We start from the raw sequence: 14,738 nt of genomic DNA, 5'->3' as shown, positions 1-14,738 counted from the left end.
ACACAATGATGTTGATGTATGGGTGGATGGATGGATGGATGGATGGATGGATGGATGGGTGGATGGATGGATGGATGGATGTGTGGGTGGATGGATGGATGGATGGATGGATGGATGGATGGATGGGTGGTGGATGGATGGATGGATGGATGTATGGGTGGATGAATGGATGGATGGATGAATGGATGGATGGATGGATGGATGGATGGATGGTGTGGATGGATGGATGGATGGATGGATGGATGGATGGCTGGATGGCTGGATGGATGGGTGGATGTATGGGTGGATGAATGGATGGATGGATGGATGGATGGATGGATGGGTGGATGGATGGATGGATGGATGGATGGATGGATGGATGGATGGATGGATGGATGGATGGATGGATGGATGGATGGATGGAAGGATGGATGTATGTATGTATGTATGTATGTATGTATGTATGTATGTATGGATGGATGGATGGATGGCTGGATGAATGGATGGATGAATGGACACACACCTTTCTGAAGCGCTCCAGTGTTTCTGGGTTCCGTTCACACAGCTCAATGATGAGCACCACAGCCCCATGCAGCACACCTGGGGATAAAGGGGGTAAGCATTGAAAATAGTTTGAAACAGCACCTGTGAGAATCCCTTACAGTTATGAGTTATTGAGGTCTACTAACCGTGGTTCTTTTCAGTGAGGAGGGAGCGAGCGGCGGGCGCAAAAAGCTCCCCGAGTTCATGGACCTTCCTCACAATGTGAACAGCACACAGAGCAGCCTGGAAGAAGAGCGGAGCGAGTCATCAGGACAGTTAGATCACCACTACACTGAGCAGATGGATGGTGGTTGATAGTTTAAGTGCTGAAGGAGGATAGACATCTATGTAACTGTTTTAAAAAGCCACAATTAGGCTTATAAATTGTAATTCATTACACGTATATGGTAAGATTTAACTGTGCAAAAATGTATCAGTAAAAAGGGGGGAGAACGTACCTTCTTCTTGATGTAGGAGTTGGAGGCTCGTAGCAGTCTGTCGATCTCTGGAGCCAGATCTCTGCACATCTCGGCTGAACCCATACAGGCCAGCGTGCACAGAGCCAGGGACTGCACGTACTGGTTACTGTGAGAGAGGTCACTGGAGAACACACATATGGGGAATTAAAAAATGTGTGTGTGAAAATGTTAAGCATTTTACTGAAATCTAACAAAAAAACAGATAATCTTTTGACTTGCTCTGATTCTCTTTTCTGAGTTACTCTGTATACATGGAAGTGTAGTATCGTCAATTATGACAGTTACCTATCGTCAAACTAAATATTATGATGTCCTTAACCAAATAATGAGAATACCAGTAATTGATCTTTTGCCAGTGCTGTACCAGAAGTTAACATAAAACACATAAAACTTAGTACCATGTCATTTTATCCCCACCATTTAGCACTTAAAATCCCGATATGATCTGGACACTATAACAGCTACCTAAACAGCTATGCATTATAAACAGCTTTATATACATTGTAAGATATTTATTAACGAGTTCTCCAACTAATTATTAAACATTTTGTACTCCTATATCAATATTGTACTTAAGATGGATTGTTAAAACATTTATAAAAAATTGATGGCGCACAACAACAGATAGCGTCTTTTTCAATTCCACGCCTTCTATTCCATTGCCAAAACGTGGTGCCTACATTACCCTCAATGCAACCTGAACTGCCAATAGTTTGGTTGGAGATTAAGGTGTGTTAGGATTGTAGCGGCTAATGTATCTTCAAGTTTAAAGCCTTTAGCAGAGATGAGGAGACAACAAAGATCTGGTAAATGTACTTCTTACCAACTCCACTCCCCAAGACTTTCTTAATTTTAAAAGTTGTGGTCTTCAGACCCAACAGATAATCAATTGACATCACTTGATGCAACTTAACATATACAGTGGTACTCCCAAAGTCCTGTAAACATTGGTGTAAAATTGCCCTTTGGCTGTTTATGTTAAATACAGTGGTTTTACTAATATTTTTTATTACGATCTCAGATTTCAAGTTCAAGTAGTTGTTCTTACTTTTTGATGGAGTTGGTGATGAGCAAACTGGCATCCTGCTTCTCATCCAGCAGCATCATGGCTCCAAGATATCCCACACGCTTCTCGCTGTATCGAGGGCTGGCTATCATCCGAACACACTCCATCTAGACGGGAAAACCACAACTCCTTTTAATGTGAGGTGACATGAGATACTGTACTCACACTGCTGATGCCCCGAGGGAAACAAACAGCTCTTTGCCCTCTCTGAGTGGAGGTCAGATTGAGAGCTGCAGCCTTGCTGGAACTGAAAAGGTTTCAGTGGTTTAAGATGCTGCAGAGTAGACTTTGCTTGAGGGAATTAACCACGATTCAAAGCATTGTAATGAGACGGAATGTCAAACGAGAGCCAGAAGAACTAGTTTCCCCAGCAGAGACTTACTAATATTATCTTAACTTTATGCATTTAGCTTACTATTCCACAAGTTGCTGTCATTTCTTTATGTTTTTAGAGCTTTGTCATGCAATAACAAATGTTTGCCAAGCACACAGATCATGTCTATGTGGAACCAGTTTAAACACATAGTGGTTGGACATTGGGACCAGGCCCCTATCTTACACGAGAACAAATCAGCGATGAATTGAGCCCGGATCATCCAGCAGCATGATGGTTTCTCACCCCTGCTAAACCCCTTAACCCAAGCTAACCCATGAAAGGAATTAGCACAATCCCCCCTCACCTGACCAAAGTGAGCAGGGTAGCCTAGCATGTGCACGTAGAGCAGCTTGGCCAAGTTGTGCGATCGCCCCCCATTGTCTGCCTGTCTGAACTGTGCCCGGATGGCTGCACACTCCCTCTGGATGACACCTCGCTCCTCACACTGCGTCCTGGCTGACCTGATGGCCCGGATCATCTCCTGTAGGGGTACTGAAGGAGACATGGCTGTGTGTGTGTGTGTGTGTGTGTGTGTGTGTGTGTGTGTGTGTGTGTGTGTGTACATGGGGTGTCATGGATTTTTTTAAATGACAGAAAAGTAACAGAGCAGAGTTATACTACAATTATTAGCATCATTTCACTTCCTGTTACTGAAAAATCCCACCTGTGTGTGTAACGTTAGGTTAATGACGTAAAGCTGTTACTACACCATAATAAAGGAATCATTAAAAGAGCTAAGGTGTTACTAAAACACAAAGCCAAAGAGTAAATATTGCAAAAACAGTTCAAACTACTTCAACTACGTCTGGTAAGCTGAATGCTCTTCCTGGTGACATATTGGCATAGCGTTATTTACTCATAGACATGGCTAAACTTGTCAATAACCTACCTCCATCTTCATAATTTACGTTGTAAAAAAACATTTAGGTATCAAATAGATTCAAGTTAGCATGACACTCCCCCAGTCGATGATGCAGGTCAGTGAAACGAGGCAGTGGCTAGCCAAGTGACCGAGCAGAGCTAACCTTCAGATGCTGTCAAGCTTGCTCAGTGAGAGAGCTACAGCGCTAGCTAACTTAGCATGGAGGTGTGTTTATGTGAATGGTTTAAGCTACAGAATAAATACCTACCTCTACTCTGTGCAGAGTCCCCAGTATTTGAAAAGTAAAGCGGTTCAACCGAACCCCCTCCAATAGACGAATGCAGTCAGATGGCTGGAAACCCAAATACTGTGGATCCATGTAGTGTCAATGGATGAGAGTATAATCACAAGACTTCCTGTCACACCTTTCAAAATAAAATACGCATTTTAAATTCACAGGAAGGTATTTTTTTATTAGGCCTTATATTATAACATTTGTAGTGTACATACCAGGAATAGCCCGGGTGAAACTAATAACATTAATTATGGTATATAGACGGTGTACACGCAAGTTACAGGGCATTAATTTTCATAGCTGCCTCACCAGCTTAATGGACATTTATTGGAAAAGAGATAGGACTTAAAATTGAGGTCACATTTTGCCACCTGAGAAATGTCTGTCTGAGAAATGTCTGGCTTGATATCAAAAGCAAACCAACTATGTATTGTTTTGTAATTTCCCTTTAAAATATCCAAACACTGCTTTTATATCATTTCTGGGAGAATAATAGGCCTTTTCCCCAGCAGACATTTTGAATTGTGATGCATGAGTACAAAAAGCACAGACTGTTACATTAACGAGGGATATGCAGAGCCCTCGTTAGTGTTATTACTTGCTGTGCTTTGCCTGTTGTGACAGGTCTGCAGGGAACAGTGATAATAACAGTAATTTAGAGGTTTAGATAAAAAATAATAATCTTAACCCAAGTTTGAGCCACTATAGCTGTTTATGTATTTCAACCACATGTTATGTTCTTCATCCGCAGATGGACAGAAGGATTAGAAGTGTGGGAAATAGTTCCAGTACAAGTATAACAAATTGAAGACTAGGCTACTGTACCTTGGTAGATGGCAAGTAGCATCCTGAAAATATGTCACACTATATATCATAACACGTACCCTAATTATTCACTTTTAATGTAAGATGGTTGTGGTGGCCAGTAGCCTACTTATTTCAAAAAAGTAAAAAAAGTAAAATGGTTATCCAAATGAACTAATTGGGGAATCAATTTCCCCCAACAATAATTGTGTCAACACAGGGGGGAAATTGATTCTAAATCACTAGGTAGAGCAAATACTGGATTACTAAACTATCAGTGTGCAGCTGCCCTGGATTTCCACAGACTCAAGCTCCTAAAAGCTCTTAGGCTTACGTTATTTCGATATAGGCTACCCTAGATTGGAAAAGTTTGTTTACAATTGTTGTGTAAGCTACAAGATGTACATATTTAAACATATTTGACAGTACTTAGTGTTGTATAAATAAATATGATTTAGAATACACCAAATAGATGTTCTGGTTTGATTTGATTCATTTAATCCACAACTTTGAATTGATCCAGCATTATTTGGATACTGATAGGCTTTTATTTTGAAAGCAAATGCATCTTCTTTCCTGTCCATTTCAGGGCATCGTAAAATTGTAACCAACCTCGTCAGCGTCATAGCCCATGACTTCCGCAATTTGATCGCTCACGGTGCGTGGGCTCCGCCCCTTCTACGTCAGGTGTTCCAACAGGTAGATAAAACATTGATGAGGACCTTCAGCAGGCAGCACAGTAACAATACTACTGGTATTCAACTTGTCAAAAACTCTTGTCTAAAATAGTTTTAGGATTGGAAAAAAAACGTGGTATACGGGAACCACGTGCAAATATGCATTGGGCAACTAATAGTTATATTTAATTTTCAAACAAAAGCTTTCTGTTAATTTATAAATAAAGAACATTTTAAATGTAGCCGTTTTTGCTCTTTCCACGCTATGCCTAATTGGACACTTTTTTTCCTTTTAAGAAAGTCGCACTTCACATAAACTCTTCATAAATCGAGAAAATAACTTTTGATCAAAAAATAAATTAAATAAAAAACCTTCAACGGGAATATTTTTAAATGAATAATTTATACACACACATATATATATATATATATATATATAGATATACACACACATGTTATGTACTCCAATGTGAACAAAACACATTATTCCATCTGGAAAATGTTGTTTTAGTGTTAGAATAGTGAGGTGAGAACAGATTTTACAAAACAACTTGCATATGAAAACACTTTCCGATGGAATAATAATTATTCCACACTTGAATACAAAATAAGACAGACATATTTTTAAGTAATAATTTCATGTTCAGTGTTACATAAGTTAAACATCAGTGACTTTTCAACAAAGCATCTATGCCCGTGCCAATGTCGTAGAACAAGTGCATATGTATGATAAGTGCCTTTTTGCCCCTCCTTCTCCAGAAAAAAAAAGAGCGAGGCATTGTTGGAGATTGTTTATGCACATCATCAAGATTCAGCTGTCAGAGGGCTTCCTCCATCTTCTTTATCTCCATCTTCTTTTGGAGACCCTTTGGGCTCCACCTTGTCCCCCATGTCCGGATAGACCACCAAACAAAGCTTTTGGCACAGATGAGTAAATTTACCTGGGTACAGTTGGGGAAAGAGACCAAGGAAATAATTTAATATGAAAAGTGCTTAATTAAAAAAGACATTTATCCTGATGAACACAACCTTAACAATTAAATTCCTATATGATATTTTTCAAATAACATTTTTAAACTCTAAACATCTTCTATTTTGAGACACTAGAATGTTGCCTTACCCATCAAACTGTCAACACACTGTGGCTTCTCTTCCCAGTAGACTCCCAGGAAATAGACAGGGACGCCGGTCATCATTATGGCCAGGCCAACGCCGCAGACAACCGGCTCAGAGTAGAGGGAGAAGACCATCAGGAAGACCCAGAACAGCAGGTAGATCACCGGCCACATCAGGCTCACCTGGAGGACCAGGGAGAAACAAAAGTAAAATTACAGTCTTATCATCATTAAAGACATTTTTTATGTTATCTGGAACACACTCCCAGAAAGCGGCTGGTCCGCTGCAACTCTAAATAATTTTAAATCAAGACTGATGTCTATTTTCCACTGCCTTTTCTTAAATAAAATAACTATTATATTACATTATTTTGTATTCTCTTGGCTAATGGGGGTTTCAAAATTCTTTGTCTTAATGCTTTTGCAAAGCACTTTGAATTGTCTTGTTTAAATTGTGCTTGCCCTACGACACCTCTTTGGGCCACATAGAAACCTTTATGATCAAGCATTGCTTCAAAGAATTGTGAAATTTGATTGTTGGTTAAACATCAACCAGAATTATATATAATAAACAAGGAAAAAAAGAAATGTATTCCACTGTATACAGTTTCAGTTTACATTCACTTTTCTTAAATTTTATATTTTTCCATCTATATCCTACTAATTTCTTCATCTACTTGCACATTCTCTTGCTGTATATTATTTATATTTCTTCAACTATTTTTATTGTTTTTTATCTTATGTATGTTTATGTTGCATTGTTGGAGGAGCCAAAACTCCACTTTAGCCATTGTGCATTTGACAATAAGCCTTTGAATCATTCTGAATCTATCAACCTACCTGTACTGACTATAACTGTGATATCTAAACACATTTAATATACACATAGTAATATTGTGTTTTTATCTTTTATTTGGTTTTCTTTTCAATACCTATTAGTGTATTTACCTTAATGGGTCGATACATATCGGGCTCTTTAAAGCGCAGGACGATCTGCCCGGCGACGGTGACGCCATAGAAGAGATAGTTGATGAAGCCCACGTAGTTTATGAGGGTGTAAATGTCACTGGTGCACAACATCAGCAGGGTGGAGATCAACTGAAAATGGCAACAGGGAGGGGTTATCATCTCTTCAAAAGGCAAAAAAGGATAAAAAGTGGATGTAGTGTTTTGATAAGGACTCACAGTGAAGAGTAAGGCAGGGATGGGGGTGCAGTGTTTGACGTGAATCATGGCCAGCAGACGTGGGAGATGGCCTTCCCTCGCTCCGGCGAAAAACAGCCTGAGAGACAGAAGAGGAGACGGTGAAGTCCTGAGAGCAGAGGCAGCTGCTGCTTATTTACAGTGTGCACTCAGCAGCTGAGAGCTCAGGGAACACAGCTCAGGTCATTATTGTAGAGACAGAGTGCGCAAGTCAGAATGTCAGGGTGGAACATTTAGCAAAACAGGAGTACTGTGGAATGTGGGGTTACCAGGAGTGGTGAAAGAAGCACTCGGATGTTTTATTTAAGTAGCAATACTAACTTAAAAACTATATTACATTTACCAAATGGGTGTCACCTTGTGTTGAAAAGTTGTGGGGACAAATGGTGTCCCAATATTTTTAAATAGTCTTCAAGAAGTACAATTTTGAGTGATCAGGGTTAGAGCAGATGATTACTGAGATTAGGGGAACAAGAAACCATGTCAAACATTTAGTTATTGATCAGTCCATGCATGCTTTTTGAGCTAACGACATTGCACATTGATTCATTCTACATGTCATTTTTTTGGTTCAAGCTGTTTTTCAGAACATTTTTAAAAAAGAAAAGAAATCGGCCATTTAAAAAAAGGGGTGGGGACAGCATCAGTGCGAATGACACCTTACCCTGAAACTATGAATATATGTCAATGTTCTTGTATTGGTTTATTAATAATTTGTATGGGTTCAGTCGGAATCTATAAAGTAACTAAAGCTGTCAGTCAAATGTATTGGAAAAATATAGAGTAGCATAAAACACTTCAAAGTACCTAAAATTACAGAACAGGGAATATAATGTTCTGTTTAGACTTTTCCCATATAATGCAAAAAAACAAATTTTTAGCCCTAATGATGAGAGATTGTTACTATCATACATTTTACAATTTCTGTGTAGCTTCCTTATTTTTACACTGCTTACCCAGTTTCTCCATATACATCTACGGGCTCAAATGTCAGCAAAGGAACAAGTCAATTAAAAAAAAAAAAGCACAGCAGCCACAGAAGCTGCGATGACAAAAGATGGAGGATAAACTGACCGTGACGATGTGAAGAGGGAGCCGTTGACCCCCCCGAAGGTGGAGAGAGCCACAGAGATGGGCATAATCCATGACATTACACCGAGCAACTTCTCTCCAAAAGTCTGGGAGAACATTAGAAGTAGAGAAAGAGAGGAGGAGGAGAGAACACTTTAATAACAGTGACTTATCAAGACATTTTAAAATGCAGTGAGAAGAATAAACGTGTCACAGCTAGGTGGTTTCTGTAAATGGCTGCCGATTAGCCTCTAGATCAGGGGTGTCAAACTCAAGGCCCGGGGGCCAAATCCGGCCCGCGACTTCATTTTATGCGGCCCACAAGAGCTTGTAAAGATTATAATACGTTTATAATACGTTTACATGCCACTTTACAGAAGCAGGTTGCCCATAAACTACATATCCCACAATGCATCTCGTTTTGTGACATGCACACTGAAGAGACTTGCGATTATTTGCCTTTCAGACGTAGTTAATTACCCTATTCAATAATAATCCGATTCAGAGGCAATAATGTAATACATTATTTTATATATATTATATATGTATATTTATATAGTTACAACCTGCCCTTTGAGTGCAACCATAATGCTAATGTGGCCTGCGATGAAATTTAGTTTGACCCCCCCCTGCTCTAGATCCATGCATTAGCTAGGTTTGAGACTTAATGGTTGATATACTACTTTTTACTCAGTTAATCTATAAAATCGTATTAAATATGAATTGGACTGATCACGAATATGTCAAGTATTATTTGTCATAAAATAATGTAAGGAATATTGAACTAACAGATTACACAAAATCACATTAATGGCCAATTCTTATGTTTATTAGTTCAGTTAACAAATGATATTTTCTAGTATAAAAACAGACTTTCTTTTATATGATCTTTAAAAAAAGATGATATAATATGGAATAAAACATTTATTCTGGGTGTGTTTTCTCACCACTGCCACAGCATTTGAGGCCAGCAGCTCCTGCGGGCTCATGGCGGTGATGTAGGCTATGTTGGCGAACACGTAAACGAAGGTGACGATGGGGATAGAGATGAAGATTGCAAGAGGGAGATTCCTGAGAGGACAAAAGACAAGATTCATGTCCATGGTTTATGAAGATTTGTGGTGTGTGCGTCTTTCCTTATTAATAAAATCTTTAGTTTTCATTGTTTACATTATTTTAGGTTAATATGTCTTTAGAACAGTTTCAATCTTGCTAGTTAAATCCTTTTTAAGGCACCATCAGTAAATAGACTAAACGTATAGAATTTTGGTGGAGGTTTTCACCTCAGATTATGTGGGAAAATAACACATTTAAAGAAAACTCCCTTTAAAAAAATGTTTTTTTAATATTTACTTTTTAATTCTGGATTTAGATCGGAATAGATCAAGTTAATGAATGAAGCATAATTGTCTGTTCTAATTCTTTAATGCATTTTGTTCTTTTTGCAGGTTTTGATGCTTGTGCATGTTACCTGTACGGGTCAACCAACTCCTCTGTGACGTAGTTGAGGAAGTTCCAGCCTCCATAAGCGAAGGATCCTTGTAGGAAGGACAGAGCTATCTGACCCACACCGTAGTCTCTGAACGTCTCGAAGGCATGTTCTGGCTCCAACCAGTAATAGTGACCTGAGAACGAGGAAATGTCAGAATTCATTGAAATGACGTCAAATTTGGTGTCAACTGCTTTTCACTACCAAAGGCTGAGCAGCAGAGGTCACCAAACAACGTCCAAGAGACATATTAATTAGCCTGCATCTCTAGTTTATACACCATGTAAAGTAAGATATTACGAGGGGGCCGAGTCACATTAACGAGTGTGTAAATGTGTGAGAGGATTATGAGTGGGATGAAGGGTTATGACTGACTGTAATCCCTCTTTCACGCTGGAATCACAAATCTCGTGAGAGGCACAAGGTAAATAATATTGTGTGTGAAGGTGGCTAAAGTGCTGATGCCCACGTGTGAAAAACTGGTTAGTTCCACCTCTTCAGACCCATTTACTATTCAAATGAAATTCTGAGAAGGGAACGTCAAAATTATGCCCATGTTTTTTTCAAATATTTGTATGTTTACACATTTTGTTTTAGTAGTAAATTGGTATATTACATTGTTTAGTCTGTATGTTTTATATTGTGTATTAATGAACACTCAATTTCTACCCTTCTCTTTATATTTACTTCTTTTTTTTTTAATGTATTTGTGAGAAGAGGTTAAAACAAAGAACACTGGTAACCACCTCCCTACCAAAAGAGAGACAGACATGTACAGTAAAGAAACTAAAAGAGTTTAAAGAGACTGAAAATCCTACCTTTGCATATTTGGACGATTCCCATGATTATGATGAGACCCAGGGCCAAAAGCTTGCCAGCAGTAAAGATGTCTTGGACACATGTGGCCCAGCGCACACTGTGGCAGTTCACCCATGTCAACAACACTACAGCATGGCAAGGATGACAACACAAGTTAAAATGATATCCATGTTGTGTGAGGAATACTTTGGTTACATTCCATTGACATATGATGTTTGTCAATTTTAAAAAATAATTTCCAAGTGACTTGCAAAATTATCTTTTAAATTGCCAAACATCATTATGTGTAATTCATGGCACAATTCAAACGGGATCGAAAAATAATTTATCTCTCGCCATTGACTACCTTTTCCAAAATAAGGTCCCATGGGTCGGAAGTAGAAGGGCGGGACTTATGTTCTCTATATAGATGAACAATCCCAGTAAACAAATTAAATACTATAACTGAGAGACATGGCCGCCATGTTGAAAACAGTCGAGCCAAAACCAAGCATCCGCCCAACGCAACTCTCATTTTAAAGTTACAGTACAATACACGTTTCAGTAAACATTTAAAGCTAGATATACAGTAAAATAATAGTTTTTCAAATTTGAGCAACATTGTCATATTAACAGTTTGATAGGAGTTCACAAGCAGTGATTGAAACTGGGTTAGCCATAGCCATCCATGATAGCAGCTCTGTAAGGCTGTACCTATGCAAAGTGGTACTTTGAGCTAAATGCTAACATATCATGAGCATGTTTGCATGCTAATTATTGCCAAATGTGATCAACGTACTGGTTTCCATGGTTTTTGAGATCATTATTATCATATTTTTTCCACAGACTAAGCAAAGCACAGACAAAGCTAATGAGATACAGAAGACATTAAAGGGGTGTGGTCACACACAAAATACCATTAGTGAACCACTGACTTCCGTTCTATATCAAAAACTAAATATTTGCTTCCTTCGCCTCAGGGAATGTCTAACTTTAGGGAATTTTCATGCAATAGTCACTGACCTATATATCCTATACGTCCTATATATGTGACGATACCCTGAATCTGTTTTCCAGACCGTGTTGTAATCTTGCGAGTGCTGAACTTGGTGATGCATTCACTGCCAAGCAAAAATAAATGCTGTATAGCCTCACCCACCTTTATCAACAGTTAAATCTGCCACCTACTAAGGTGTCTTTCTATAATATGAAGTGTTTTAAAAACAACTGAAGAAGAAAGAAGAGTAGAATTAAACACCATGGCAGGAATGTATTCTTTAAAGTGGGCTTTGAATGCTGAGTCATGATCTGTGCCTAGCCTACATGTAACTGACACATTTAGTTTCCAGGTAAATTCTATGACTCACGCAAGCAAACCGCAGCCAGCAGGCGGAGGCCGCTGTCTGGGGGGAGGCAGGAGGGGAAGAGAGGCTGCAGGACGTAGTTGGAGAAGGTGAGAGCGATCACAGCCTGGTTGGTGGGGTAGATCACCAGCAGAGCAATCCACAGTCGCAGGAACCTGGACATAAAGACATTTGTGTCACATGACTGCACACACACTACAGGCAAATCATTTTACTCTTTGTTAACGCAAAATGTAACAGGGAAACAAAAGAAAAATTAAGCACATAAGCGGAGTGTATTATACATGTACGCTAGGACATTGTTGTTTAAAACAAGAGACATGAGTGGAACTGGGTCAGTGACATTCTGGGATGCTGGGAACATAAGAAGGGGCTTACACTTTTAGAGGAGGGGTGAGAGTGGGGATTTACTTCAAATTCCCATTAATGTGAGGTCTCTGAAGTTTTGTTTGTAGAAAAATGGGACAATATACATTTTTTCAGGCCTTTTTGTCAGTATGTTCATCTCAGATATAGATGCGACCACATTTGAAACTCGCCTTTTATATGCATTTCAAAATGAATCCTAACATTTGTTCTCACCCAGCCAGTCCTCCAAAGATGTCCTTGACATAGGAGTAGTCTCCCCCCGACTTGGGGATGGTCACGCCTAACTCAGCGTAGCAGAGGGCGCCGATGGCGGTGATAACTCCGGTGGTAACCCATATGATGATGGCCACGCCCACAGAGCTAGCGTTCTCCAGAACACCCTTTGGACTCACAAAGATCCCTGATCCAATGATGTTGCCTGAGAACAGACACAAAGGACAGAATTAGAAACAAGACCAGACACAGGGCAGGATGCTATAATAATAATAATAATAATAAAAATAACATCATTGCAGGAATTATGGTTATTTACAGTGAGACAGGTTAATGTTAAATGGTACAATTTCCTGTCCCATGACGCCCCATTTCATGCTGGCCAATGGGACCCTAGTCATATGGAATCTCTTTGCATGAACAAAAGTACTAGCTGAAATTATTGTTTTACATTGGGCTCTATTCTTTTTTTAAGAAGACTGATACTTGGATTACACTGCCCAAACTGGTATCCAAAGTTTCCCATTGCACATGCCAACTGCTGGTTAGGTCATGTGAAGAAACTGGTCTTGTTTGGCATCATTTCTGCTTTCACTTGGAATATTTCATCATGCAGTAGAGTCGTACTTTACTTTTGGAAGTAGTGCAAGGCTGTTACATTGGTAGCAACAACACAACATAGACAATGTGTATCTTTAATATTCGTTCTTCATTATATTCGCATAGCCATTTTGATTTAGAAAGAGAAGATGCATGTCTTAATGTTTGAAGAAATGTCAGAATTAGTTTTTATCGTCTGTGTCACTAAGGACCATCAAACAAATCCAAGTCTGAAAGAAAATTGCCCCTTTGTACAGTTTGATTGAAATGTAATGCCACCTGTTGTAAAAAACAAGATGAGTAACTGGTTTTTGGGACATTTGTCTGACTCTGCAAGGTAAGGGACATTAATATGGGTAAGAGAACATTTTCCGAGTTGTTGAGACGAGAGCACAAAAATGCGAAGGAACATATGTTTTAATATGAAGAAAAAAAACACATGGAAATCTAAGAATATAGTTAATACCTTTGAGAGATTTGTGGGCTTAAGAAATACTATTGGTCCATTGACCACAAATAAGACGATCAAAACCCTTGATTTGAGCCTTATATTGATTACATTCAGCTCCTGAATGGCTTACATACGGCCCTCAGATGCCTTTTGATTCTCCTGACAATCTTAAGATTTACGTTTACTTTGAGTTTAAATAAGAGTACCTCAATTTCTCGACTGCTGAAGTTACTTTTTTGGCTGCCAACTCTCCAACTCTTGGGATAATGCTAATAATGAACAAACGGCCACTCTCTTCTAATTAAGGATTGCATGGGATTCATAACTCAGCACACTTGGGTAAGAGCTTATTTTAAAGAACATTTGGTGCATCTGAAGTTGAAAAACTATCAGATTAGTTTCGGAGAATGTTACTGCATGAAGCCCATTGTTCTTCAGTTGGTCACCACTGGTTAATCCCAGTAAATGCCCGCCATGTCAGGCGGATAAGGGCTTACACAAAGGGGTTCAGTTTAAACAAACATTTTGAGAAAAGTTTCAGATGACTTACGAGTTTTTACACTAATTTATCCATACATCATTATGGAGGCAGGCACAAAAATTAAAGTACAGCAGCTCCTTGTCTGGTTTAACAACCACACTCAAACCATGCTTAAGGCTGCAAAAATGCAGCACATAACATAATGACATTAGTAGGATTGCTTTTTATCAATGTTTCTCTTTTTTCTTCATGTGCAGTAGCGAAGAGTACATTTGAAACATTAAAGTGATGATAAAAAGGCATGTCCAAGATGTATGATGTTGGGAATGCACTGAGGGTGCGCATCAATCAAAACATAGAGTATAATCAGTAAGGCTCAACCACGTAAAGTGCAAATGGTTGCATTTCTTCAATGTTTGCAGCTTGATTCAGCTATTTTCTTTACACATGTAAAGGAAGATGGCTTAATATATGAAATTCCTTCAACATGCGATTATAATGAG

General features: G+C 38.9%; 2 protein-coding genes across 2 annotated transcripts; both read right to left on the bottom strand.

Annotated features, from left to right (window-relative positions):
* Positions 1-502: 502 nt before the first annotated feature.
* On the bottom strand, positions 503-3,697 carry LOC104944383 (AP-1 complex subunit gamma-1-like; the record flags this gene model as incomplete). Its single annotated transcript, XM_010769909.1, has 6 exons — positions 3,574-3,697; positions 2,748-2,950; positions 2,050-2,174; positions 981-1,122; positions 669-765; positions 503-579 (listed from the first exon to the last, which is right to left on the bottom strand). Coding segments are annotated over exons 2-6 (642 nt in total), but the record flags the coding sequence as incomplete, so codon positions are not given.
* Positions 3,698-5,546: 1,849 nt separating this feature from the next.
* Positions 5,547-12,921, bottom strand: LOC104944382 (large neutral amino acids transporter small subunit 2-like; the record flags this gene model as incomplete). The annotated part of the gene is made up of 10 exons (XM_010769908.1): positions 5,547-6,022; positions 6,202-6,379; positions 7,145-7,294; positions 7,382-7,478; positions 8,474-8,577; positions 9,418-9,541; positions 9,942-10,095; positions 10,778-10,903; positions 12,125-12,276; positions 12,704-12,921. Coding segments are annotated over 10 exons (1,440 nt in total), but the record flags the coding sequence as incomplete, so codon positions are not given.
* Between the last annotated feature and the right edge of the window lie 1,817 nt (positions 12,922-14,738).

Source organism: Notothenia coriiceps, unplaced genomic scaffold (genome assembly GCF_000735185.1).
Source record: "Notothenia coriiceps isolate Sejong01 unplaced genomic scaffold, NC01 NC01_scaffold00008025, whole genome shotgun sequence".
NCBI classification, from domain to species: domain Eukaryota; kingdom Metazoa; phylum Chordata; class Actinopteri; order Perciformes; family Nototheniidae; genus Notothenia; species Notothenia coriiceps.
Note: the sequence above shows the minus strand (reverse complement) of the source record. Positions and strands in the feature narration are given on the sequence as shown.